The sequence below is a fragment of the Callospermophilus lateralis genome, chromosome 4 (assembly GCF_048772815.1).
Source record: "Callospermophilus lateralis isolate mCalLat2 chromosome 4, mCalLat2.hap1, whole genome shotgun sequence".
Classification (NCBI taxonomy): domain Eukaryota; kingdom Metazoa; phylum Chordata; class Mammalia; order Rodentia; family Sciuridae; genus Callospermophilus; species Callospermophilus lateralis.
The window spans coordinates 1,566,005-1,593,816 of record NC_135308.1 but is presented as its reverse complement, the minus strand read 5'-3'; the positions used below and the strand labels follow the sequence as shown (position 1 = coordinate 1,593,816).

The 27,812-nt window shown below is 54.8% G+C and overlaps 1 protein-coding gene across 1 annotated transcript in view; it reads right to left on the bottom strand.

The window, feature by feature from the left end:
• Positions 1–27,812, bottom strand: part of Myom2 (myomesin 2) — a 65,672-nt gene that overhangs the window by 12,207 nt on the left and 25,653 nt on the right. The window contains exons 11-28 of the mRNA XM_076853497.2: positions 26,983–27,124; positions 24,946–25,145; positions 24,304–24,357; positions 19,981–20,108; positions 17,437–17,620; positions 16,160–16,334; positions 14,609–14,730; positions 12,909–13,096; positions 11,316–11,442; positions 10,144–10,322; positions 8,884–8,998; positions 7,531–7,687; positions 7,337–7,443; positions 5,234–5,278; positions 4,679–4,815; positions 2,001–2,145; positions 1,847–1,906; positions 814–881 (exon numbers count right to left, since the gene is read on the bottom strand). Coding sequence (XP_076709612.2) covers positions 814–881; positions 1,847–1,906; positions 2,001–2,145; positions 4,679–4,815; positions 5,234–5,278; positions 7,337–7,443; positions 7,531–7,687; positions 8,884–8,998; positions 10,144–10,322; positions 11,316–11,442; positions 12,909–13,096; positions 14,609–14,730; positions 16,160–16,334; positions 17,437–17,620; positions 19,981–20,108; positions 24,304–24,357; positions 24,946–25,145; positions 26,983–27,124 — 2,333 coding nt within the window. The remainder of the gene's footprint in view (positions 1–813; positions 882–1,846; positions 1,907–2,000; positions 2,146–4,678; positions 4,816–5,233; positions 5,279–7,336; positions 7,444–7,530; positions 7,688–8,883; positions 8,999–10,143; positions 10,323–11,315; positions 11,443–12,908; positions 13,097–14,608; positions 14,731–16,159; positions 16,335–17,436; positions 17,621–19,980; positions 20,109–24,303; positions 24,358–24,945; positions 25,146–26,982; positions 27,125–27,812) is intronic.

Here is a 27,812-nt window from a genome sequence, read left to right as displayed (position 1 = left end):
AGGAAATCGACAGTTAAATTTTCCCACAGATTTCAGGGAGCGTGTGGGTCCCGGGTGCGTCCAGCTCTCCCCCAGCTCTCCCCCCACACTCCTCCCTCCTGGACAAGCCTCCAGGCGCCACCCTCCTGCTCTGCCAGTGTCCAGCCCTCCTGGCTCCCAGCCTCAGGTCTGGTACTGTACAGTGCTCCCTCCGGGGACTGTGTGTACCTGGCAGCTCCTGCTCCTGGGCTTGCGGGCCACCCTTCACCTACTGACCTGAGTCCTGGGCCGTCCTGCCCTACTGGGCTCTGGAGTCCTCCCCTTGCTAAAACTCCTTGCTTGCTTTTGTCTCCCGTCCCCTCAGACTGCGATTACGTTGAGGAGGCAGACCATGCCCAACGGACCTCTTACCCCCACCCAGCCCAGTGGCCATCACTGAGTGAGCAAACAAGTCACAGGTTTCCTGGGGAAATGCAATCTAACCAAAATTAAAGCTGATTAACTGCTGAGCCATTGAAACTCGAAAAACATCACGTTCCCAAATGTGCCCGGTGAAGTTCCAAGGCAGTGCACAATGGGTGGATTTCGTCGGGGCTCTCTCACAAACTCACCTGCCAAAACTTAAACACCCACTTGAACCTTCTCTTGCAGGTCACCATCCTGCCATCTTCTCACAAAGAAGGAAGGGCAAGCCCTGAGTGCCTGAGTCCTAAAGGCCACCAGAGCAAAGCCGTCCCCCGCACACACCTGAGCCAGACCACAGGGCCCAGCCCGCAACCTCTGCCAAGACCAAGAGTGGCCCCTATCTGCCCCACCTTGGAACGAGGTCCTCACCTTACAGATCAGCCGAACCTCACATTCTTCCGTGACATCCCAGTGCAGATACTCCGCAAAGTGAGGGCCTGGGGGGGAAAAGGGAAAGAGCTTAGACCCATGAGTAGGTGTGTATTGTACAGATATTGAATACACATATGCATGGTGTGTGCTTCTAGCTGTGTGTGGATACACACAGGTGTGCACTGCTCACATACAGCACTTCCGCACACTACGAAACCGAGGTGCTTTCACGGCCCTGAAGTCGGCCTGGCTAACAGCTTGCCCTAGAGGTTTTGATATGCATGTCTGCGCGGCTTTTGAAATCAAGGATAGATCACGTACATTTGTTAGAAAATCTCAATCACTTTTATTTAAAATAAGTGTAGAAGCAATATATTAACAATACGATTGTCCCATCAACACAAAAATGCAAAGCAGGGTTAGAAAGTATGTGTCAACTCCTTTCGTAAAATCACATTCGACACACTTGGCTCAGATGGAGACGGGCTAAGAGCCAGAAAATGACAGGCCCCTGGTTCAGATGGAGATGGGGTAAGAAGGAGAAGCAGAGCCAGAAAATGACAGGCCCCTGGACCATGAAGGCCATTACAGACGTCCATCTGACTGCTGACTGGTCAGAGGGTTGCACCGGGTGAGGTGGAAGACACTATGTGGTCACACCAGGGGTCACGGAGTGGGAGTGCGCCCACGTGTCTCACGCTGTGTGGAGTTGCCAACGTGTGTTATAAAGCCAGGGAGTGTTTGGGAAGACAGCGTGCAGAACGCCAGTTAGTCAGCAAGTTGGCACAGAGACTGGCCAGATGGACACTTTCCCCCATGGGCTGTGACAGGACATAGGAACAAGAGAGTCCTGGGGTTCCAAGTTAGACGAAGAGGCAGGGTGCACACAAAGCAGAGGACAAAGAAGCATCCAGGTTCCCTTGGCCACGAAAGGGTGTGGCTTTGCCACTGAAGACGCAGAGTCCTGAGAGGATGCAAGGGCTCAGACCCCGGACCCGGCTCCCTGCTGCGCCTCGGGGAGGCAGCTTACCTTGCTTCCTGAGAAACTCCTTCCTTTGAAACTCAGCCTCTTCTAGGACGGTCCTGAAGGCTACAGTCAACATCCAAGAGAGAGACATAAACAGGTTTGCTTTCCCCTACTGAAGAACTTTCTTTGACACGTGAAAGTATGCAACTCAGCGTACCATCTCCAATAAGAACCAGGGAAGACTGATTCTTGGCTTTTCCATCCTGAATCTGCACAGTGTAGGTGCCTTCATTCTCAATGGTGAACCGATCCATCACCATCTCAATGACGCCAGTTGATTTGTCACACTTGATTCTGTGTGTCTGGAAGTAAAGGGACAGGGAGTTACACCACCAATCCCTCTGGCTCCCTCCCTGCACTTAGAAGTTGCATTGACTATTGTGACTTAGGGGCTTGTGCTGCAGAGTAACACAGAATGAAATGTCACCAACTCAACCTCTGGTGGACCACGGACCAAAGAGCAGGAGCCTGCATCCTGACAAAGCCCATGTTCCCTGGGGACATCCCTGGAAGTGTCACCCCCACAAACTCACGCCCAGCATGGACGCCTCGTACCCAAAACAAGCATCTGTGCAAACAGTTAAAATCCAACAGAAAGAAGAAAGAAGAGACCCCATGCACAGAGCTAGATTGTGTGGCCCTCACCACGGTGGTCCTCAGTCCCTGGGGTGCACAGCCACAGCCTCCACAGTGCCGCCCACGTGGGTGTAGCAGGCTGAGCACAGACGCAGCACAGCAGGCTTGTGACCTTGCCACCTGCCGTCCTCCAGCGCACTCAGGATACAGATGGGGGGGACCTCCTCAGGGAGGTCTGGCCTCCCTGCCTCCTTTGCTCTGTGTGGGAGAGCTGCAGGGAGGCCTCACCTCACATTTTCCAGTGCAGCCTGTCCCCCAGCTCCTGAGCCTCAGTGTCTGTTTCCCAAGGACAATCTGGTAGCCCTCTTGCCCTTGACCTGCTTGAGCCCCACTTCTTGGGTAGTCCCCAGGGAGACTCTCCAGTCACCTCTGGGTGAGGCTGGATGCCCTCCTGTGGGTCTCTGTATCCCCCCATCCAAATGTCTCCTTGCTGGCTCACTAGTAATGGGTCCTGGAGAGGCCAGCATCTCTTACTTGTCTTTACAAGCTTTCCCAGCACCCAGCACTGCACCTTGCCAGCAAAGATCAGCAATAAAAGGGGAAGGCGTGGTCCCGCCTGTGTGGGAGGGAATGAGTGACAGAAGCACAGCAGCAACATGAGCCTCTGGACCTTGCAGCTGAAGCAGTGTGAGACCACCTGAGCTGGAAGGCAACCCCTGACCCTGCCAGGGCCCACCTAGGCCTGGCGTCTCCAGCCTAGCAGACTCTCCTCAGCTCTGATGAGCGTGAAGGCTGGATTCTCACCCACCAGACCCTCAGCAGTGCCTAAGTCTTTTCTGCACTGCAGTATCTGGGCAGATTTCAGAAAAATAATTAGGTTTCTTGCTACTGCCATTATGCAGCAGATAAAGTTCAATGATTCTGTGAGTGCCAAAAACACAGGATTTTATGTGACTTTCACAAAGCATCGTCAGTCTTCAAGTGTAAAGGCTTCCTGTGGATTGCTAATTAAGAAGTGAAATCGTGCACCACATTCCAAAGAGTAGCCGGGCAGCCAGGACACAATCTCTAAAGATGGTAAGAAAAGCAGGTAGGAAAAGTTAATTAAAAGATGTTCTGCAAATGAAGCGCAATTACACTGAATTCCACTTCATCTCTTGGCGTGATCTCTGCTCAGAGAGACACTTCTCTGGCCTCCCTATCAGGCAGTGCCTCCCGCTGATGGCACCTGTACAGCTGGTTCTTCTGCAGCCCAAAGAATCTACGTGCTCTCCACTAGCCAACTCCACCACCCAGACAAGTCCTAAAGCAAGCTGTGATTCCCTCAGGCAGACTGAGCAGGTGGTGGGATAAGTATGCCATCCTCGTCCATCTGAAGGACTGCAGGTGACCCCCTTGGCTTTGCAGAAGAGCAGGAGTAAGATGAGGCGGCCACTCGGGAGAGGAGAACTGGGCTGCCCACGTGGCCTAGTGACTCGTGGACCTCGAGCTTGACCAGGGCATCAGGACGTGCTAGGCCACTGAGTGCATCGATGACACTCACTCGGGGTCAAGAGAAGAGCGGTCAGAAGAGCTCACAATGGTGGGATCCGAGAGGCACCACCCCCACCACCGAATAACACAGACCCCTTCAAATAGGTGGTCCCCTAACGGGGTGTGCTGGCGTGCTGTACCAGCAAGAGGAGACGTATCCCACAGGACCAAGACCTCAGGGACACAGGAGGACTCCTAAGGGGGCCGGTGGTAAGGGTGAGGTTCGTCTTGGCAGTTAAGGCAGAACAGGGCAGAGGTCCACAGGGTGGCTTAGCCACCCCTGCCAGATCAGATGTTCCAGAGGAAGGCAGCAGTGTGAAGCTGCAGTGTGCTGCGTCTCCCAGGGGAAGGCATCGGGACGGGATGCAGGAAGGTTCTCAGGACAGAGGCAGAATCCAAGCCCTCCAGGCCACCCTCAGAGGAGCTGCTCAGTGGGGACATTTCCCCAGGTCCAGCACCTCTTCATAAGGCTGGGCTCCGGGTCTTGAGAACCTAATTTGTCATTTTGGGATTCCAACAGGCTTGGATCTCAAAGACCCCTGAGTCTCATCCAACCCAGAGCAATCTCTGAGCACCTCCAGGACCCGCCGTCTTCACTGCCTGTCAACCGCCTACCCCCAGTTTCCAAAGCTCAAAAGAAAGGGGAACACACAGAATGCTGGCCCGAAGCCGCGGACGGCCACCAAACCCGGCTCCGCCAGGCCGCAGCGGGCTCCAGGAACTCACCTCGCTGTCTGAGACCTCTCTGTCATTAACGACGAACCGGAAGCTGGCGTCCGGCGATAGTTGCTCAGCCTGGAGCCAGAAGCGGACCTGGCCCTTGTCGAAAATCTCATAAGCTAATTCTGATTTCAGAGGGATGGCTGCAGAAGGAGGGAAACCTCAAGTCAATGCCCCAGGCTGGTGAGGAAGACCACAGCCTATCGCAGGGAAACCCCAGCCTGAAACCCGGGAGCGCAGAGCCCCAGAGCTGCACTGAGCACTGGAACCAGAACTCCAGGGTGGTCGGTGAGGAGCTGTGCTTCACCAACACCTCGCCCTGTTCTGGGGGCCCTTCAGGGTGCCGTCTAGCACTGCAGCTGCCTGTGTTCCTCCGTGCTCAGTGGGACTCGGGACTGAAGCCAGCATTTGATAGACACATCGTTGTACCTCTCCAGAGTATAAAGAGGCACTTGCAACTGAAGTTAGGAGCCCACAGGCTGGGACCGGGATGGGACTGCCCTGCCCTGGGGAGCTGCCCGTTGGCTTACAAGTATGCTCGCAGGGCAGCAGATTACTTACTGGGATTCTTTATCTCATTGCTCAGGGCCATCAAACGCTCAAGCTCTAGAATGAAGAAAACATATTTTAATTAGTTTTGACCTGTGCATTCAGAAGCCTGTAAACAATAGCTAAACAGGAGCAGCGACTCTGTGTCACCACCATCTACTGTGAGGATGTGGAAGAAATGTGAACTAACATTGAGAAGATGGAGAGGACACGCTTGAGGCTGGGCTGGGATATAGCTCAGTTGGTAGAGGGCTTGCCTCCCATGCACAAGGCCCTGGGTTCAATCCCCAGCAGCACCAAAAAATAAAAATAAGATAAAAAAGAACGCACTTGCTCAGGGGAAGCAGAGGGCAAGGTGGAGCTGCACCTTGGGAAGGAGGGGCTGGGCAGGCAGGCAGCTCCCGGGGAGCTAGAGGAGCCCTCTGGAGAAGACAGGGCCTAACCCCAAGGGAACTCTCTGCCTGACCTGACCTGGCTGGGAATATGCTCTTTCCTCCCCTTCAAAACTTCCTTCTTGGATTTTATTAACAAGAAAGTGCATATGCAATCAGCCTTCCAGGCCCTGACCTGGGCTTTCCCATGAGCACAAGAGAGAGCGCAGACAGACACACTGCTCTCAGAAAGACCCGCGCAGAGTCGGGCCACCAGAGCACGGAGCCATTTCTCTATTCCCCTCCACTTCCTTCCTTCCTAGAATCAGGAATCAGAAATGGATGATGGCCACCGACGTCTGGCACGTGCATTTGAACTGGAAAATGCCATCAGACTTTTCCTGACCGAGAGCAAACTCCATCTGGCTGTTGGTCTGACTGTAGGACTGGCTTTCCCATTCAGATTTCCTGGGAGAATGTTCCACAGACTGAATGAGGTACAGCTGCAACTCCAAGGTCTCACCTCAAATATAGTTGAAGTCTACATATAGTATAAAACAAGGTGGGAATTTCACCCTTTGCTGTGATTTAAAATTAAAATGGAAAATGTCATATGAAAACTCACAAGTGCAGAGGAATACGTTCACTTTTCAGAATGATTTAAGGCTGTTTTCTGCAGACAGAATTGTTTGAGCCAGGGCTGGCGCAGGCAGCCTGTGTATGTGCAGCACACAGAGGACCCAGAGCGCGAGGCCAGCGTCCCTCTCCCCCACGGCTCTTGCTGCATCTGGCTCACTGTGTAAGTTCTCCTGGATCCAACCACTGCAGAGCCACACCTGACGTGTCTCCAGCTGCCTCCCCTGGATGCTTCCCTGTCCTCCCTACCCACGGCTATGACTTGAATGTGCCCCCAAGGTTCATGTGCTGGGGATTCAGTCCCACTGCAGTGGTGCTGAGAGGTGGGACTGTGTTAAAGCCATGCTCCCAGGGGTGGGCCTGATACCAAGAGAGTGGGGGCTGAATTAAGGAGGACCTGGCTTCCCAGGTGAAACCTCTCATCAGGGGATGAGAGACAAGAAGGTCCTACAGACACAGCCCCCGATCGTGGGCTTCCAGTCTCCAAAACCAGAAGCAAAATAAGGCTCTGTCCACTAGGAATCACCACTAGGTGTCTGCTATGACCAGGAAGCCACTGACGGGGAGCCTGCACCTGACAGGACTAGGCTAAGCCGCCTCGGCCTCCAAGGCCCTCAGAGGCCCTGGGATGCTACTCTGGGGGCTGCAGAGCGCCCGCCCCACGGCTGACCTCTTCACAGCACTCAGGGCTGAGGGAGCAGGGGAGGGGAGGGCTGGACAGGAGCGCAGAGCCGCCCGCCCCCGGGGGTGGGGATAAGGACCAGCCCTCTGCCTCAGGCCTTGCCTATGAACTCAGTGGACGGCCTGGGAAAACCTGCCCCCGGCTGGCCGCACCAGGTGGACTTCTCCCCCACCCCAGCCCTCCTCCACCGTCTGCACTCACACCAAGAACACTGTGAAGCCTGAGCCCCCACCGCTCTGTGTGGCAGAGGGCACCCACTCTGGATTTGCTGGATTGTAAATTTCGACTCCTTTGAATATGCCGCCTTTTGCCTCCAACAAACACCCCTTCTCTAGTCAAACAGGTGGATACAGAAGTCTGTATCAGAATCGCTCTTTGAAAGCATGAATAAAAACAAACAGCAAGCCTGCGTCATTTAGATATTACCTTCCTCATCCAGAACAAAACTGGAGGACACGCCATCCGTGTCACTCACGGACACAGAATAGGTCCCCACGTCCACTTTATCTGGATTCTTAAAGTACAGCTTCGAGCTGGAAACAGAGACAGAGCTGGGGTGAGCTCCTGGTGCTGTCTGCAGATGTCCAGGGTTCCCAGCACCCGCCTCCCGGGGGGCTCACTGGTCGCCTTCCGTGTGCACGCTGAACCGCTCCCCATCGGCTATCTCCTCGTAGGACTTGCACCAGGTGAACTGAGAGGCGTCCGTCATTTCCTGGCAGTCAAAGCTCAGGTAGATGTTGCCTTCCTCGTCCACACCAGCGCTGATTTCCTTCGTACCTGCAGAGCAAGGGTGACTGAGCCTGGCAACAAGTGTCCTGTCTTCAGAGGGTGGTGGCACAGGGGAAGAGCGTATCTTACATCTAATCAGCACTTTCACTAATGTCCACTGACCCAGATGGCCGAGCGGGAGCAGAGCACTCAAGGGAGCCCTGACTGGCCACTTTCAGGTCACTACACTTCTGTCCACTTCCTTTCTGTGTCCAGTACTATCTAGAAGGCCAGGGGCTGCCTCTCAGGCCTGATCCCTTTCTCCCTGAGGCCTAACCTGCCCTCACCTATGCTGGTCAACTTCACCCACACAGGTGATTATCTTGGTTCTGGGGAGTACTGCTTGTTTACTGAGTCCACCCAGGGGTGGAGCCATGGCCAACATGTGGCCAGCCAGAATTCAGCTCTTAGAAATCAGGATGGGATACTGTCCAGGGCACAGTGGTGCACATCTGTTATCCCAGTAGCTCGGGAGGCTGAGGCAGGAGGATCATGAGTTCAAAGCCAGCCTCCGCAATTTAGCAAGGCCCTAAGCAACTCAGTGAGACCCTGTCTCTAAATAAAATACAAAATACAAAAATACAGTGATTAAGCTTCCCTGGGTTCAATCCCTGGTACCAAAACAAAAAAGAAAGAAAGAAACTGGACGGGAGGGGCACAGCTCGACCTCTGTGGGAGAGCAGAACTGAGGCGGCATGATACAGATGCTCTCAAGCTTCCAGAAGGATGGAGAAGTCACAAAGAGACAGCAGAACTAAATGAACAAGAGTCCACAGGACCGTGAAGACCCCAGGGAACACAGCAGGGTCTCTGGGAGTGGCTCCATCACCTCCCACAATACAAGCCACACACCTGTACACAGATCCCAGGAGCTGTCCTGCCCCAGGGGTTTCCTTTTTATAACTCCTGGGGTTTTAATTCATGGCAACCAAGAAAATATCAGACAGCTTTATAAATTTCTGATCAAAACTCAGCAGCTATACAAGAAGCCACCTTTCTCCTGAGCATCATGATGACCAAAAGCACTGTCCTCCTGCCCTGGGTCTGTCTCGGAGCACAAGCAGAGGTGGAGTGCGACCTTATTTCTTGTGCTAACGCCAATCTGCCTAAAAGCTGCAGGGCGCCCTTTCCCTCACCCAGCACACCCGAGCAGCCCCCACTTGCAGGTGCCCCTACGGCTGCTCCCCAGCCTTGGCCGCTCTCACCTGGCCTGGCCTCCACCAGCACCGGCTCTGACGTGTCGGAGGGCTTCCCCGGCCCACTGGCGTTCACCGCCCTCACGCGGAACACATACGTCCTACCTTGATGCAGGTCACAGACCTTGGGAGGACAGGGGAGTGTCAGTGGAGGTAGAAAACAGACTTTGCCATCGTTCACGTTTTAAGATGAACACACCTTCCTTCCTTCCTTCCTTCCTTTAAAACGCTTTTCTGGTTGGAAAAGCTGCACTGACCGAGCAGCAGAGAGGGAAAGAGATGCACACCAGACCCATCTCGCTCCAGAAAGAAACACGTTAGGATATCTATCGTTCTCTTCTGCACATTTTAAAGCACAACTAAATCATATTGCAATCTGCTGTTCAGATTTAACTATGTTAAACTGTGTTTAACACAGGGCTACGGGGCAAAATATTATCTTAAGTGTGATCTGTGACTGCAAAGCGGTCACTTGGACACCTCAAAACGAAGTTAGCTTCTCCCCATACACAGACATGCGGGCTGTCCTGGGTGGAGAGTGGGGTTCTCAGAGCCCGTCTCTTCACTCACCAGAAGCCCTTCCCAGGGCGCAGAGGTTCAGCAGGGGGCGCCCTGAGTGAGCACCCAGTGCCTGATGCAGGGGGCGCCGTGAGTGAGCACCCAGTGCCTGATGCAGGGGGCGCCGTGAGTGAGCACCCAGTGCCTCTTGCAGGGGGCACTGTGAGTGAGCACCCAGTGCCTGGCAGGCGTGGCATCTAACCATACCCCAGGCCCACACCAGGAGGGACCACTGGGCAGCTGGCAAGCCTCCAAGCACAGGGGCCTGCGGGACCGAGGACAGCTGTCATAGCCACCCCAGGGACTTGCGTCCCAAGTGCTAAACAGGAATGTTTGGAGAGAGGACAGAGGCACGTTCACTGTGTGCGCTCACATCAATGACGTCCACCAGTGTCACCTGAGCTACGTGGAGAGCTGGGGTGGAAGGGGCATGACCCAGCATACAGGCCACCCCTGCTGAGAGCTCCCGGGTCCAGACGTCAACAAGGGCCGTGGCAGTGCTGGGCTGTTAGACTGCGGCACGGCCAGGAAAAGGGCAGACCACACAGCCCCGCAACCTCCTCCCGGGCCTTTCCTGCCCTCACTGTGCAGAGCCCAGAGGGAATGTCCCTCCTCCCACCTCAGGAGGGTCAGACCCCAGCCACCTGAACACGTTCCTCAGGGGCTTGAGCAAAGACACCTTCAGGCAAAAGGAAACAATGAACCAATCACCTTCAAATAACGATTTGGAGTTGCCACCTCATTCACCGTCTTCCATTCCCCAGAATCTTCTTCCTTGAAATCCACCAAGTACCCAGACACAGGACTGCTGCCTGCATACACTGGGGCCTTCCACAGCATGACCAGCGAGGTGTTCCGGACCTCACAGAATGTCAAGTCATAGGCAGGACCTGCAGAGACAAATTGGACCTGTGCTCAGCCAGCTCAGCACACCTGACCTCTGCCACAGGCAGAGGCCCCGGGACATCCCCATGTCCTCCTCATGACACTGAGGCCTCGCCCTTCCTGGAAGGACTGTCCTGATGCTGGGCTGGGGCTGGGGAGAGCCCAGCTCTGTTCTGCAGCACCCCCTGGCCTCAAGGAGATAGTGGGTGTGTAGCCACGGGCCCACGTTGCTCTCCCGGCCAGCAGGTGGCATCAGAGAGAGGAGGTGCAGAAATGGGCAGGTGCCTGCTGCAGCCACTGGCATGGAAACTCGAGGCTGGCTAGCGCATGGCCCCCTCTGCTCTCTACCACACCAGGTAAGCCTAAAGCTGTCTGCTGCTGATTCCCAGCTCCAGACGAGCTGTGGACAGGAAGGGGAAAGCTGCCTAGCAGGCTCCATCTTAATTAGAACACACAGGGTCTAAGCAAGTGGGCAAGGTGCCCCCGTGAAGGCCCTGGAAAGAAGAGGGTCTTCTCCTATGGCTTCACTAGGACAGGTAGGGCAGAGAGGAGGAAGGAGGGCGGGGGAGGGGCGATAGAAAGGAGGAGGAGGGAGGAGAGATGCCTGCTGTGTCCGCTCCCGGGGCCTGGCAGCTTCCCTCCTGCCCGCCCTCTTCTCCTGCCTTGGGCTCCTCTCTGTTCCCAGGAAGCAGTGGCTGGGGCCACACCCTGGGAACATGGACTCTGGAACCCTGTCCCCTCTCCGGTGACCTGGTCACCATCCGTCTCTTCCACTGGTTGGCCCTTCCCCTGCCCACTGCCTGCTCCTGAGCATCCTGCCTGCACTGCAACACTGTGGCTGCTCGGCCACTCCCAGGCACGGCTCGTGGGTTCTGCCATCGTCGCCATGTCCATTCACTAGGAAAAGCGGGCATCCACCACAGCTGCCCACCACACACCACCTGGAAAGCCCTCTGGCCAGCCCAGGTCTGGGTGGTGAGTTCAGGGACACGTCTCACCGGGCTCTGGTGCTGTCCACGCCTCACACTTGAAGAGCTCACTGGGGTCTGATGGCTGTCCGATCCCCGCCAGGTTGACGGCAGCAATTTTGAACTCATATAATGAGCCTTCCACCAAGCCCTCCACCTGCGTAGATTTTGCCTCAGTTACTACAGGAAATAACGTGCACCCCGGTCCACTGAGGAAAGGAGCACTATGGTGGTTTGTCAATGCAGTCCCGGGGAAGGGTCCTCGTGGGAAAACTAAACTAGATCACCTAAGAGAGCTGTTGACAGACCCAGCAGGCTGCAGGCACAGGTCAAACCCATTCACCCCTTGACACTCCACAAGGATGACAGGACATGCCTGGGGTGGTACGGAAACTGAGGCTGAGAGAGGGGCCCACAAAGAGCACACACAGGCGAGCAGAGCAGGGGCCCCTGAACCCTGCCGGTCCCTGCAGACCCCAGACCTAGTCCTGGCATTGTGGGACGGAGCTGCAGAACCCGCGGAAGCCCACCTCAGGCCTGGCTGAGCGCCACAGGCAGCCCCGCCCCCGCCCCACCAGGCCACCTGCTCTGCAAGGCGAGGGCCTCGCTGGCAGCTCCCGGGGCACTACAAGCCCATGTCCACGGGGGCCCGCAGACTTGCCAGCTGTGGGTGAGACCTGGGGAAGGCCTCAGCCAGGACACGGGCTTTGGCCCGCAGGTGGCAGAACAAAAGCCACGTCCAGCACAGGCTCTCTAGAACTCTGGAAAAGAGCTCCCAGAACAAGACGTGGCAGTTGAACGTTCCCACTCCCTGGACAGCAGAGCCCATCCTCATTTAGGCTACTTGCACCCAAAAAGAGGAGTGTATTTTTCTCAGGAACAGAGGACCCAATAGAAAACATCTAGAGGTTGTGGCTGAACACTGCAAATATAAACAGGGTCACATCAAACCTGGGTTTTGGCCACATGTATTATAGCATGCATGTATCATGACCTGCTCCATTTGAAGCACATACCATAAAGATAAAACATCACAAAGCAGTATTTTCTGCAAGTCAGAGAGTAGACTTTGCCCCCAAAGCCCTTGACTCCCAGTGTATGTGGCCCCTGTGAGACATGTCATTACCAGAAGGTAATGACAGCTCCGGTCGCTCGTCCCATGCCCATGAGGAGCCAGAGGCTTGGGCAAGTGGACTGTGAAGCCCAGGGCTGCCTGGGTCTGCCTGGCTTTGCCTGTGGCCCTCCCTCAGTCCCCCTCTCTCCACGCTGCGGACAACGTGCACTGTGGCAAGGGACCACACAGGATTTCATAGGAAAGGTGCAGCACATTGCCGTACAAGCACCTGCTCAGCACTGCTGGCCCCGGCACTGGGCTCTGCACCAGCTGAGCACCTGAGAGGGCGCCTGCAGATCCCTCAATTACTGCCTCTGTTCCTTTACTTCTTCTCAGAAAAAAAAACAAATGTTGTCTAAGATCTTTCCAGATCCAAAACTCCATGGCCTCACGATGCTAGGATTTTTACACTCACTTATTCCCTTATCAAACCACCTAAGGTTATCAAGCTCTGGAATACTGAACAGAGAGTGCCAACATTCCCAGGCCAAAAGAAAAGGGAGACCCACCGTTAAGACCCTCTGCTGCACAGGAGAGGCGTTGACCTCATGCCAGTTCTTGTGTTGAGCTTCACGCTTGTCTACATAATAACCCAGGATGGCTGAGCCGCCGCTGAACTTGGGCACCTTCCAGCCCAGGGTCATGGTGTGGCCATCACAGTTCAGAAGTGTGATCCCATATGGGTGGGATGGGACGGCTGCAGGAAAGCACAGTGTACAAGTGACCAGCCTGGCTCCGTGCCCTCATCTCACCCCATGGGTGTGGGGCAGGGCTGGACCCATGCCGCTCCAGCTCTCCCTCCTGCCCCTGACACTGGTCCTTTAAAGGTGATGAGTGGAGGAGTAGACACCTTCTCTCATGGACAGGGCTGCACTTTCTAAATGCATCTACCAGGGTTTGCAGGATGCAAGGCACCGCACTGTCTCAACCGGTCTGGACAGTGGACCACAGAAGGTTCCCTTCATGGCCCACTAAGGAGAACTCAGAAGGAGCGTTCCCATGCGTGGTGGGGAAGAGCGACCATGGGGCGTGGCCCGGGAGACCAGCATTGATCCCCGTGCCTTTTGGCTTCCTGCAGCCGTGGAGGCTTTGATGGATGCAGGTGCTGATGAGCGCACATTTCCCACGTCGGGAAAGGGCCACCTCATCCTAGGAAGTTGGCAAGAATTCAACAGCTTCCCTGACTGAGCCACCTGGAGCCTCGACCCACGCTCCCTAGGGAGGGGGTGAGAAGGCAGACAAGCGTGCTTGGACGTCCCTCCTGGGAAAGCTGGGAAGAACCAGGACCTTAAGCAAAAATGGGACTAACTCCTCGCCCCGGAGCCCTGCACATGGTCAGATCCGACGTTCCTTGGAGATCCCAGCAGGGAAACCTTAACTTCCAAAAATGTTTGTAGATCTAATTGCAGATGAAAAACAATAAACAGCCACAACTGTCTCTCAGAAGTGAAAGGAAAATACTTGATTCAAAATGTGTGACAATTGTGTTTTGAAACATCGATGAATGTGTCCAAAGATACAGTGTGTTCGGCAGGAAAGATCCACAGCAGCCTTCACAGACCCTGACTCACAAGTAATAAACACCTTTAACCATCACTATTCGTGAATACAGTCACTAGGTGACGTAAACATGAAGATTTCTAAAATGAATTGCTAAAGTTCCTTAAGCTCATAATAGCTGGAAGCCCAGGTACGTGTTGCACAACTATAATCCCAGTGGATCAGGAGGCTGAGGCAGGAGGATTTCAGGCTCATAGGCAGCCTCAGAAACTTAGCAAGACCCTGGCTCAAAATAAAAAATAAAAAGGGATGAGAATGCAGCTCAGTGGTTAAGTGCCACTGGGATCAGTCCCTGGTACAAAAAAAAATCAATAAAATAATAGTTAAAGGCCATTGGTGGTTCTGTTTCACACACACTTTGAAAAGAGAAAGTCCTGCCCTGCGGCCTGCCTTTTAGTGTGAATGGGGGCCTGGGGAATCAAGCCGGCCTACAGTGGTGTCTGTTTCCATTGGGGATTTAGGGGCTCCCCCTTGCTGCCCCCCCACGCTGGCATTTCCACACAGCAGCCAGCTGACCAGAGGCTTCAGCAGAAGGCCTGTGCTCCCCAGCCAGCCTCCACCCTGTCCTCCGGTCCTCTGCAGTGGCACCCTGAGAGCTTATTCACGCAGATCTCGTGGCACCCTCGAGGACCACCCACAAGTTACGCACTGAGGGCCGCCTGGACCTTGATGGCTTCCGACTCCTGGGAGTTCTCACTGGTGCCCACAGCGTTGACAGCTTTGACACGGAAGAGGTACTGCTCGCCCGTGGTCAGACCGTGCACCACGAACCTGGGAAGACGAACAGGGTCATGCACAGGCTCAGCTAGGCCCTTCTCCTGCAGCAGGCTCATTCCCACTCTTCAGACAAATCGCCCCCTGGGACTGAGACCCAGCCAGCTCTCCTACAAGAGCGCCACGCGGCCTTCATGTTCAGTCTCTGTTAACTGATTCAACATCTGGCAGCACAGCATCAGACACACCAGGAGCGGCCGACCTCGCACCAGAGCACTGATTCTGAGCCTCTGCCTTTACTTTTGATTTTCTGGGTCTTGTCCAGATCAAAGGCCTTTTGAAAATAAATATCCAGCTCCTGGCACTCGGGAACCACATGCCTCTAGAACTGAAAGAGAAGCAACCAAACTGCAGACAGGACAGGCTGACAGCGCCTTGACCCTTGGCAGACAGTGTGTCCTCACCAGACCCGGCCCCACAGGGCTCTGGGCTCCTGTCTGTACGGCGGGTGTGATGAGACCTGCTTCTGGTGGCATTATGAGCTTTCAAGGGGAAACTTCAAGAAAGCACGCAGCCAGCCAGCCTGCGTGTGGCGAGCATCCGTGAGCCCCAGTGATTGCTACCCAGCTCACGTAGTGGACACTCATGTGAGAACATGACTGATGCTCTTGTTCTGCTCGGTCTTTCTCCATCTGTGGCCAAGGACCCTTGGACCATCCAGCTTTGCTCTCCTCGATTCCTCCTGCCTTTGCTAACCATAGCTTTTTATAGCATGCTTTTTAAAAAGATTTTAAAATGAAAACTGCCACCCCATCATTACTAACCACCCACAGGGCAATTGTTTGGCTGCCTGTATTTTCCTCTTAGAGGCCCACCAACCGCACTCGGCACGACCCGGGTGTAGTGAGTTCCAGGAGTCACGGTGCTAGCTTCGGCCCTGTGCTGCCTGCCACAGCCTGACATGGCCTCCCCACGTTCCCAGTCGGGGCTGAGTGAAGCAGGGCTGCCTGAGGTCTGCATGCACAGAGGCCGCAGCAGACCCCAGAAACATGCACCACTGCCTAGGTAGGGTCATTGCACACTGTGGGTGTGAACCCAATTGTTCCACTGAACCCCACAAATTTGTACAACTACAGTAATAATTGAAAAAATAGAGGCAAGTTCAAAATGTCAGTATGGAAAAACAGAGCTGCTGGCCCTCGTAGCCACCGTCTTAACCCCCTGCTTCCTGCAGAGTCCTCCGTGGCAGCAGGAAGGCTCAGACGGGGGCAGTCTGTCTGAAGTCAGACATCAACCCCGTGGAGAGCAGCTGGCACAGTGCAGCTCACTGTGTGGGCAGAGCTTTAAGTCACCCACCCCTTTCTGTGACCAGCCTAACAGACGGTGTCTAGGGGTGTCCCAGCAGTCTGCCCTGCTCTGGGGCTGGGGAGGGTGCTCTGCCTGCCCGCCCAGGCAGTGTGTTGCTCGGGGGCAGCAGGTGGGGCACCTGTTGTATCCGATGGGCTTGTGGTTGCACGGCTCCCACTGGTTAGTCCCCGCCACGCAGCAGTCCACGTAGTAGCCCAGCAGGGCCTCCTCGTGCTTCGGCCTGTCCCACTGCACCACGACGGATGTCTTGGTGTTCCGCGAAGCAAGGACCCGGCCAGGGGCAGAAGGGGCCACTGCAGGGAGACAGAGGGTCAGCACACAGGAGTCGCCACAGAGAGCTGGCCTCCCCAGGAATGGGGAGCTGGGGGGAGCTGCAGGTGGAACGTGGACAAGGAGCAAGGCAGATGGGGCTGCAGGGTCTCTCCCCACACCCGCACGACCCCCCAAAAGGAACTGTCAGCACCAGTCCACAGAAAGATCACGGGAAGGACAGCTTCGCCTGGCTGGGCCAGGCTGCCTTCCAAACGCAAGTTCACCCTCTAAGCAAACAGGGTGCCTGGAGGAAGGGCCAGGATGGAGCCAGCCTGACCCTCTGACCTCCTCCCCCTGCCAGGCCCCCGTGGGCCGTGGCCACCAGCATTTCAGCCCTTGGTGTCACCAACATCCCTAGAACCACTGAGCTCACCACCTCAGCCACACGCCCCCGTGTTGCCACTTACTGTCACTTTCCATGTGTGCCAATAAGCCAACCAGGCTGGGCTGCTTCCGCAAGGTGGCGGGAGTGTCAAGCCTGTGGGTCTGGACTTGAGCCCTAGAAGCCTGAGGCACTGAACCAGGGCATCCAAGACCTGGGGCAGCTACGAGCCCACTCCCCACACAGCCTCCCCGCCTTGTTCATGCAGATATCTGCCTTCCCATGAAATATGGCTGGAAGGCGGCCAGAGTGGGAATCCTAAGCCAGCTCTCGTGGGAGGCCCAGGGGTAGGAGACCTCCTGCCAGCTGCTGGGCTTCAGCGTGGACTGCGAGTCAAACCTCCCAAGGTTCACTTCTGAAAGCTTCCAAGAGGGTCTTCCAAGCCTCACGGTCAAGAGGCTGAACCATGCTGAGGGCTGGACCCTGGCCTGAACCCACTGTCGGCCCCTTTGCTGATTTCATGGAGACAAGAGAGAACTTTGGAGGACTGATGAGAACTGACCAGAACCTGGTGAGTTGAGCTGAGGATGCAGCTCAGTGGTTAAGTGCCACTGGGTTCAGTCCCTGCCCTGCTGGTAAAATGGGATCCACACCAACGTGCTCTGTGGTGCACACAACATTAGGGATTTCTTCCACTGGTCTCCAAGGTCACCTTGCTGCTGGCCTGTCCCCTAGCCTGGCTGCTCACCATGACCACTTACCAATGGCATCCTGTGCTTGGATGGGGGGCGTTATTTCCGACGGATCGCTCAGGCCATGCTTGTTGGCTGACAGAACGCGGAACACATACGACTTCCCCTCTGCAAGGTCAAAGACCGCGTACCGAGGGGACCTCACAGCCGTCTGGGCATTGACACGCTGCCAGCTGCCACTCCCAACCACAGACTGCAGAGGGAAGGGCATAATTAAACCAGAGACCCCGGGAGGGCAAAGGAAGACAGCATCCAGCTGCCACACCATGGCATCCCACACGGAGGACCACAGGATGTACCCGTCCTGCACTGTGGACGGTAAGACACCCCTGCCTGCACAGAGGACATTGGGAGCCTCTGTCCCACACAGAGGACAACAGGACTCGTTTGCTAATTATATGAAAGAGATGCCAATTTGGAGAAGTGGGTAAGAAATTGCCCAGGGTTGGAAATTTTATTAATAAACATTATTCTGTTTCCGTGAAGGAATTTTAGGAGCATAAAGGAATCAATATGCAGGTTGCAATTTCCGTAAAACGGAAGGGCCTATATATAATTAAAGGTACGTTGGGAGAATATTCACGGAACTCCACTGTCGCTCGGTGGCTCACACTGCAGTTAAGATTCTTACCCTGATGCAGCTGCCTAGAGGGTGCTGGTGTGATGGGCATGTGACCCAGAGCTGAGCGCCGCCAGGTGTGTGTGTACTGAAGAGCCTGTGGCCACCTGCATGCTGGTGTGAAGGTCTCTAACCGATGACAGGGTCCTGCCATCTTGTATAGCACAAGAGGCATGTGTGTGACGTGCCACACATAAAAGGCCGTGAGGCAGGCTGCCAACACGACCCTCGGGGTGACACCACTATCTCATCTCTTGGAACCATGGTGAGTTGAACATCACCAGGGCTCCCGAGTCTCCACATTTCTGTACTGCACAGGAGATGTGTCTCCTTGGTCACGGCTTCCAAATCTCTATTAAATGTCCCGCGATTTTTCCCTCCAGAGGGAAACTGCCTTCTGAAGGTGGGGTGCCCAGGGACGGGGTGCGTGTGGGCCTGCTGCAGCCTGCAGGAAGAGCAGCGTGTTTGGGGAACAGCCACAGCCCTGGGAGTGACATTCACCTGAAAAGGGGAGATCGCCTCTCGGCTTGGCAGAAGTAAAAGTCATTTTTTGAAATCCTGCAGTCCTGGGGATGGCACCCGGGCATGCTCTACCACTTACTCATCTCCAGTCCTTTTTTATTTTGAGTCAGGGTCTCCCTAAATCGCACAGGTGGCCTTGAACCTGCAATCTGCCTGCCTCAGCCTTCAATGTCCCTGGGATTACAGGTGTGCACTGCCACAGCTTTTAGGAAGGTTCTGTGGAATCAGCTGCTTGAGGGGCCACTGATGCCCTGAGGACTGCCCCGTGGCTCAGCTGGATGGTGGAGGGAGGCACGTTTCCTGTCGGAGGAGGTGAACACGGGGAGGGAGGAGCCCTGGGAGCCCCCACCCGTCACTCCGAGTCTGCACGTCCTTGCCTCTGCCAGTAAGAACCAAGGCCCCGACTCCCTGGCCCAGAGGTGGACCCTCCTAAAACGTGTCCGCAGGTTCTTGGTACTGCACGGGCAGAAGAGAGCAGGGCCGTGAGGGCAGGAGGTGCCTCCACCAGGGATAGTCCGCGAGTGGGCTGCCCTGTGTGCTTCTGTGGTGCCAACGGCACCTGCTCATGCATAGTAAGTAGCACTGCCCGGGTGGCTGGCATGCTGGCCAGTGGGGGCCGGGTGTCGCCAGGCTCAGTCTGATACTTCGTTCCTCTCCATCTACCTCCTCATGGAGCTGTGTGGTGTGCCACATGCTCACACTGAGAGTTACGCCCTCACCACTTGTGCACACCATGCACTGAGCTCTACGTTGAGCAAATCACAAAACCTTAGCTGCAGAGTTTGTAGGACTTTACAGTGTTGTTCAACCATGGCCCACAACCCAACAGTGGGTCTCCAGATCAGTCGAGTGCCACAGCCTGCATTGCCGATGCAACAGAACAGGCGGATTGAGAAGGCATACTGTATCCAGGGCACCTGTGCATGTGTACGTGCAGTACCCGCGTGTGGGCATCCTGGGCTGCAGTGCACTCTGCCTTCTCTAAGTGTGTCCCCGTCTTCAAAGCCTCAGCCACTGGCCTGATCCTTAACCTAAGCCTGCTCCACCAGGCGGTTCCCTCTAAAGACCACCACCCAGTGGGCATATGGCTGGTGCACAGGCCTGAGCAGGGCCATCTGCATTTCTCAGGACCTGCTGCACTGGGGGCTGCAGGAAGTATGCAGATCCCTCGGGCTCAGCTGGACATGGAGACCAGAGAGGAGAGCCGCAGCTCTGCTTGCACTGGGTGGCCAAGCCCAGGTAGGACCCCTTCCCCTGGAGCCAGGTCCCACTCCAAGACATCCCCACAGTCACAACTCTGCACCCCCCCATTATCCCTGTGAGTGTCTGTGGAGACCAGTGGGACCCAGCCCTTCTGTCAAGCACAGCAAAGGGACAGCGGGAGGTCTGCTGGCCGGGTCTGAAGAGATTACCTTCTCAATGAAATACATTAAGGGCTCCTTGCCCCGGGGAGTGGGCGGGTCCCAGCTGAGGACCACGTAAGTTCTGCTGACCTCCGAGGCGTGCACATTGGAGGGAGGGCCTGGGATCTGAACGTCACCTGCAGGAGAAAGGAACTGAGTGAACCCTGTGAACACCAACCCTGGGCTTCCTGGGCACAGCCGGTGGTGCCGCCTGGGCACTGCAGCTGCCACAGAGCCGCCGGGAAAGCCAGCAACCCAGGGCCGCGGTTTCAGAGCCAGGGCAGAGGCACCTCACAGATAGTCGAGCTACTTCTCTCTGATTTACAAGGTGTCATCCGAAAGCTGGAAGGGGAAAGGGTTTGCCAGAAAGGAGTCAGTGTTCCCCAGCACGAGCTCCCACCCCCCTGGGAACGTGTGCAGGAAGACCGCCACCTGCATCTGCCCGGGCAGCCTGTGGACACCGTGCTGGAGCTAACAACCCTCCCAGGCTTTCCTCCCCTGTGCCCTCAAGCACCCCACTCACAAGTCAGCTCCTGACACACCTGCTTCTCCCCCGCCCCCACAGGGTCTGTGCACACTCGCCAGGACCCTGAGCTACGCCTGTGTGCTTGAGCTTCTGCAGGGACATTAATAAGCAGATGACCAGGACAGAGTATTTGCAACCAGAGACATCCGGCACGCCTCCCCTCTGATCTCACTTTTTTAAAAACGAGGTGAGGTGTTAGAGATCTAACTGGAATTTATAAGAGATTCTTGAAGGGTGGAGGCTTTCCAGACTTGTGGCCCCTTTAATTGTGAAATAAAATCTTGTGAGCTTCCAATTAGATTAGCACATAATTAGAATGGTTGAACTGTCCCCAGGACCTCTCTGTGCCCTTCACAATATCCAGTTGCTCCCCTGGGACCCAGCTGCAGGCGAGGAATTGAACAGCCACATGGAAACAGCACAAAACAAGATTGGGTTTCATTTCATGAGCACAGTGCACTTTAGACGGAGCGCCGGTCTGATCTAGGATCATTCTGGTGAGTGGGTTGGATTTCAAGTAGGAGCCAGCGTGTCCCAGGAGAGTGCAGCAGCAGAAGCAGAGGAGTGGAGGGGGGCCCTGGCTGGCCTCCCTGAACCCACACATGTTGTCCACACCCAGAGATCCCAGCTGGGGGAGACACGGGAACCCCACGCTGAGCTCCCAAAGATGGATCGTGGGAATTTTAGTAGCTCCCAAGAAGAGAGGGGAAGACAAAGCTGACCAGCAGGTGTGGGGGCAGAGGCAGAGGCAGAGCCAGAGAAAGTGGAATGAGAAATGCCTTGTCTGACTCCAAGGCAAGGAAAAAGAACGGGGTCCTGGTGAGCAGGAGGCCCCCGCGGGGTGAGACTCCTGAGTCAGGGACGTTCTGTGTCACCCAGGGAGGCAAAAGCACATGCCTCCCAGCAGCTAGTCAGTGACGCTGCCCTTGGCCTCTGCTTCCTATCAGAAGGCCTCCCTGGAGCCCCGTCCAGCGCACCAGAGCAGTACAGAGAGAGTGGGAGAAGACATAGCTTAGCTCCTCCCACACGCTGGGGTTGTGCTTTCAGGAGAAAGTGGTTTTGCAAACTAAAAAAAATAAATAAATAATTATATATACCTATACATATATAAACACTTATTTACACACATACATATCTACCACTATGTGTGCATTACTACACGTGTGCGTGTACGCACTGCATGTGTGTATACATACATTATACGCGTGTGTATGCGTATACGGTTCATCCAGGTGTTGTTTAGCAAAGCCTCCACAGCCATCATCTTAGACATGGAGCAAGATTTCAGTGGATTTCAGACAGGAGTCAGCGTGTTCAACGTCAGAATGCACAAATGGAGCCCGGATCTTTCCAGAGCCCACAACCACCATAGCTGAACTGGACTCCAAGCCTGGGTCTTCGGAGTCCAAATCCCGAGTTTTGTTCCTCAACCTGAGCACACCATGACCACCCAGGAGACATTTCTCAGCCACAGAAACCTGAGTTGAGCTGGAATCTGTAGAACCCAGAATTCAAGAGGACGCCCAGCCAGGAAGGCCAACGGCAGAACCCAGAGAGAACTGCTGGCAGGCACTTGGGCTTCACACAGCCGGGTTCAGGGCAGTTCACTGGACGCTTGGAAGCCCATTAGTAGAACACAGACAATCTCACTTCCTTCTGCAGGAGCCAGCCCTGGCCTTCCCAAAGAGTCGTTGAAGAAATACTGGACAAGGTGGACGATATCAAGGAAGGAGCGTTCATTCTAACCTCGGGCCTGAAGGAGATACCGACCAACTGAGACCAAAATGATCAGGGAGCAGCCCACAGCAGCCAGGCTGCCATTCTCCACCAACAGAGGGACCTCACTAAAGGGAATGGCTACCGCCATGTTTTAAAATCAGCTTATGTGAAGGAAAGACAAGAGTAGAAAAAGGAGCTCCCTGGCAGCAAATGCTTGGACCCAGGCGAGTTGCTTGGAAACACGGTAGAGCGTCCTCCTCGCGAGGACCTTTTAGTTAGGGGAGGCACCACCAGGAGCAGACAAGTGTCAGATGACCACGGGGAGCCGACAAGTGTTCCAGCTCCTGTGGCCAAGCCAGAGCCTTCGACCTGGCTTGCTTCAGACCGCGGCAGCCGCCTGTTCCCTGTCCTGGGCTTGCAAAGCCCCTTCCCTGCGAGGCTGAACTGCGGCCAGTGTCAATGTCCCAGGAGGTCAGCCCTCATCTAAGGGTCCTGGCCTCTGCCTCCATGGCCAGCTGTGTAAACAGAGCCTTGGAAATGTCCCCAGGGCATGGACAAAGCACCACCCCACCCAGGAGTTCGCAGAGGAGGAGGGCAGCCCAGGAGCTGCCCACCCACTGCACAGGAGAAGCTGTCCTTAAAGCTTTGCTCCAGGCACCCGGGCCTCTGAGAGCTGGCCCCACCTTGCACACCAGCACTTAGCGTCCACAGGTAAGAGTTGCTCCACCAAGAGGCATAGCTAGAAAGGTCCCTGCCCCCAAAAGACCTGTGAGTCTGTGTCACTTCCTGTCTCCACTGCTCATCACAAGGACCTTTACGCAGAGGGTTTCATCGATCAGTGACATGTATGAAGCAAGTCACACCTTCTCCCTGTGCCGTGTTGTCTGAATTCCTATATGTCCACCCTGGGTGGGCAGACTGCATCTCTCCACTGACCCCATCTCCCCTGAGGTAGAACTGCCCTGCCCTGGGCACACCAGAACCCCTTGTCCTGCAAGGCTGGCCTGCGTCCAGGAAATCTCTCCAGTACAGCCCGGAGTCATTTCTCCATCACGCAAGCCTCTATATTCTGACCACCAAAGCAAGGTAGAGCGTGACTGTGCGCTGGGCGCGGTGCTGGCTGGGGGAAGGAGGCTGGGAGTCGGAGGTCAGCCTGCGCAGGACACTGCCTTCTGTTCCTATTTATGGAGCACCCCTGCTGGTGTCTAAGGTCCTGGCGTGGAGGTGTCCAGGGCTCGGGTGCTGCCTCGGCACCTGTGCACAGCCCTCGAGGGCATTCCTCAGCACCTAACTCCCCTTGTGGGCAGCCGAGAGACACCTTCACCCTGGGCCCTAGAAAGGAATCTTTCCAGGGCATAAGAAAGTGCCCCCACACGCCAAACTGCACACGTCAAAATCGGAAGCGAATCAGCAAAACCCAGATGTGCGGCTGTCCCAGGGAAGAAGCTCTTCCAACACAGAGTTGATAAAGAAGCTCCAAGAAGTACCTCTCTGGGCCAGTGGCTCCAGGTTGACCCAGAATCTCACCTCCTGTACTCTGTGATGTGAGCACTAACCCTGGAGTCTCCTTAGCTACTCTTTCTAGCTGCCTCTGAGAAGTTATCAAGGAGAAGCGTCCACAATATCAAATGTAAGGAAAGACAGGAACTTTCCGACCGAACGTCATTCCACAGAAAAGACTCAGTCCATTTGAGTTTAAATGTTAGGAATGAATTTTTTGCTTTAAAAAAAGGGGAATAGAACACTTCTGTTAACAGAGTTCTAGGACAGGACCCAGCTCTCAGACTGACCCAGGCCAGTGCTATCGGATCTCAGGCTCAGTCTGCCCTCCCTTCGTGGTCCCCAGACGCATGCTCTGAAACCCAGCTGGAGAGCCAGGCCGCCACAGCCCTCAGTCTCCCTCCTCATTCGGCCTCACTTGCCTGTTTTAACAGTGAGGTTCTGAAGCCTGCAGACTCAACTGCAGTTTCCTTCCCACTTGGAAAGACTGTGCCCATCGTGCGAACGTCTTGACCTCCATGTCTCTAAGCAGCACCCTAAACCATGGAGCAGGCACAGCCGAAACCGAGTGCCCCGGAGTTGCTCACCTTCAAGGTCGTCCTTGTAGATCACAATCTCTTTCTCTCCCTCCAGGTGAATCGCTGCAGAGAGAAAAGGTGATGCTGAGCTGGCACCCAAGGGTGCCTAAAAGAGTCAGCGGCCCCAATGCAGAGCAAGGTTCGAGCCACTCTGCGTCTGCCTGCAACACAGCCAGTCCCCGGGAATAGGCGGGGATGGTATTCTGGAAGGTTCCTGGCCATTTTAGCACCTCTCGGCTCCTCACAGTGGACCCAAAGAACCTGGCAGGTAAGGAAAGTACCCTGGCTCGAATGAAGCCACAATTAAGGGTCCAATGCCATTAAGGAAAGGAACCTGTATCACATGAAGCAAAGATTCAGATTCAGGGCAGTTTGGCTTCAAGGCCCGGCGCCCCATTATGTGCTGTGATTATGTCATCTGTGGGCTGAGAAGGGATTCCAGGGCAGAGCCCCATGAACAGGAAGCACTGGTTGGAAAGTGTAGATGTCAGCCTGGCTGCCCGCATTCTGCAGTACCCTGACAGAGACCTGGGGCGGGAGTACATCCCAGAGTGCTCGGCTCTCGCAGCATTCCTGAGGCTCACACATGGAGGGTCCCAGGGAAAGGGCAAGTCACCCAGTCGTCCTTTAACTTACATGCCCCCAGCCCACCTTGTAACCTTCTGAGGTCAGCAGGGTCAAGGGCAGCCACAGCATCGGAGACCCGGGAAGGTCTGCTGACGCCTGCGCTGTTGACGGCCCTCACGCGGAACACGTAAGACCGTCCTTCGAAAAGTCCCGTCACGGGGTACTTGCAGATCCTCACTGGGGCATCGTTGCACTGAACCCAGTTGTTAGTTCCCACTTCACATCTTCAAATAAAAACAGGGGGAAAGTAGAAAACAACACTCACAGCCAACTACCAGATATTCACAGGCGAATCCTCACATTTCAGTTGTTCCTGGAGATTCCCACAGGGCAAAATCCATGCCGTGAAAATACGGATTTCCACAACAGAAGAATAACAAACTGGAAGACAGCGCTACTCAGGAAACGCAGTATCTTTCTCTACCTCTTTATAAATACCTCCTACAGCAGATAGGAATCATATCCAGATAGACAGAAGATAGAAAAGTTACTGAGTCCTCATACTCTACAGCTTGAGATCATCCTGCCTTCAAACACATTTGGATACAATAGCCGCAAGCAGTTATTGCAGCTCTAACCTCCCTAGTTCTTTTCCCAATTTGCGTGCCAAAGCAGCCCCTTTCCCTCTGTGTCCCCACATGCACCTTCTCCAGCTGAGCCAGGGGACAGATTCTCCCAGGACGCTGACTTACAGTGCACCAAATAACGTTAAGATATTTCTGTCCAGAAATACCTGGAAATAAGTTCTGACCAGAGCCTGGAATGCAGGAAAGATTAGCCCCCATTTCTCAGTGGTCGAGAAATCCAAGTATAAAAGCTTCATGTTAAATGCCCACGAGAACGTCAGCCGAGGGTGCATTCATGTCAGGAGAAACCGACTCCTTTCCCCAGCTACCCAGGACAGACAGAAGGTTCTCCGATCCATGCACCCTGGCCTGTGCCAGCCAGAGTCCTGCATGGTCAGCCCTGGGGTCTGCAGCAGACTGACTCAGAACACAGCCAGCAGGTCCAGGGTGGAGGCCGGAGGAAGGACGTGCCTTCTGTGGCTCTGGATAGGTTTCAGTGGGGGGAGGAGCGTGGATTGTTGACTGAAAGGTGTGTGAAGGAATGTGACGCCCAGGGGTGGCTGGCTTGTCGATTCAGGGAAGCCCTGAACACGGTACTCTTCAGGTCTGCTGCCTGCTCCCAGGTCTCTGGATGGAGGATGCCTAGCTAAACAGGGCTTCACTGGGCTGGAGAAGAGAATCCCATCTGCCTAAGCCAAAAAGCCACACCAACTGATTTCTTTCCCAAAAAACCACCGATTTTACTGTCATATCCATAATATCTTAAATCCCTGCCAGAACCGCTCTTGTAACCCAAGAGTTTGCACCTTCTGCCCCCCTTCTAAATTCGCTTTCTATAATAGCCATCTCTTCCAATGGCTGAAACGTATGACCAAGGACTCCACATCTAACAAATGCACTGGGCCAGCTCAGTACTCCTCCCAGGCTCTGAGGATTAAACCCAATAAAGGAAAATCAAAGAGCTAAAACCCCAGGGGATCTAATGATGGTCTAAATTTAAGTTATTAATACAAAGACAAATCCAGTATTTACCCTTTGAGCTAAACCTGGAAAGCAGAAGAAACCTTCCTACTCAATAGAACAAGAGACCAGAGCTGTGGGGACTGTGACCTGGTGTGGCTCCTGCCGTGCTGACACTCAGGGTGGGGGCCGAGCATCGCCTGCCACATGGGCACCCCTTCTGCTCTAGGCCCAGGGGGACACTCAGCACATGGGCTGCCAGGGTGGAGCATGCCTGGATTTGTTACTGGGTGCCACCGGCCAACAAGGCTCCAAGATCAACACAAAGTAGCCTTGGGCTTACCCTGGGCTCAGACCACTAGGCGATATTTCCCAACCACTTAGTCAAGAGCGTTAGATACCCAAGTAGTGATGTTCCCGAGCCAGTCAGGAAGAGCAACGTCGGCTTGCATTTGTAAATGTACCCGAATTTGCTGTCTGTGCTGACGTTAATTTCAGGTGCTTCCGTCACAGGAAGAAAGCCGAGCCCACTCACCGGTCAATGAAGTAGCCGAGGACAGGGCTTTCGGTGGTGGTGTTGGGTGGCTTCCACGTGACGATGACATAGTCTCGGTTTGCATCATGACACTGCAAGTCCATCGGTGCTCCTGGAGCCCCTGTGACCAGCGGGTCAGCGTCTGCGTGGGAAGACATGATCGCTGTCACTTAAAGTGAGGGTCACTGCAAGCCTGGTCCCTGCTCCTCCAGACTCAGATCTGCCATCTCCGTCTCGGTCACTCAGACCCGTCCATCCTCTGGCGGGTCAGTGCCAAGAAATACAAAGCGCTTGGGAGTTGTTTTAAAACTCGGAACACTGAGCCCTCAGCAAGACTCTCAAGTCTGTGACTTTTTGATTGGATCTGAGGTTAAGGTTCACCTTTTCTTAGTTTCATGTGGTCACGTAAGGGCACGTTGTCAAAGATTTGATGAGTCAGCACTTTAATGCCTGAGAAATATTGCCTTAGACACTTTCACATTTCAAAATCCCTAAAATTGGGAGGGATTTTTTTTTTTCTGGAAGTTGTAAGCAAAACTTTGGGTCACTGCGCTACCTGTTCTTTTTACAGACTCATTACGACCGTGATGCAGTTGGGTGATGTTTTCAGGTCTTAACTCTGGCTGTGCTGAGGGAGCAGAGGTGTTTGCCGCTGACACTCTGGGCATCTCGTTTCCTTGTCTAGAGGTGGGCTTAAGGCAGGCATGGCTGGAGCACGTTCAGCAGGGTAAGCCCACGGCTTCCCACACAATCTCCCCAGCATCTGAAGAGCTGAGGGCTTCTGGACATTGGCCCATACTCTCCCTCACATTCATCTCCAGAAGTCATCA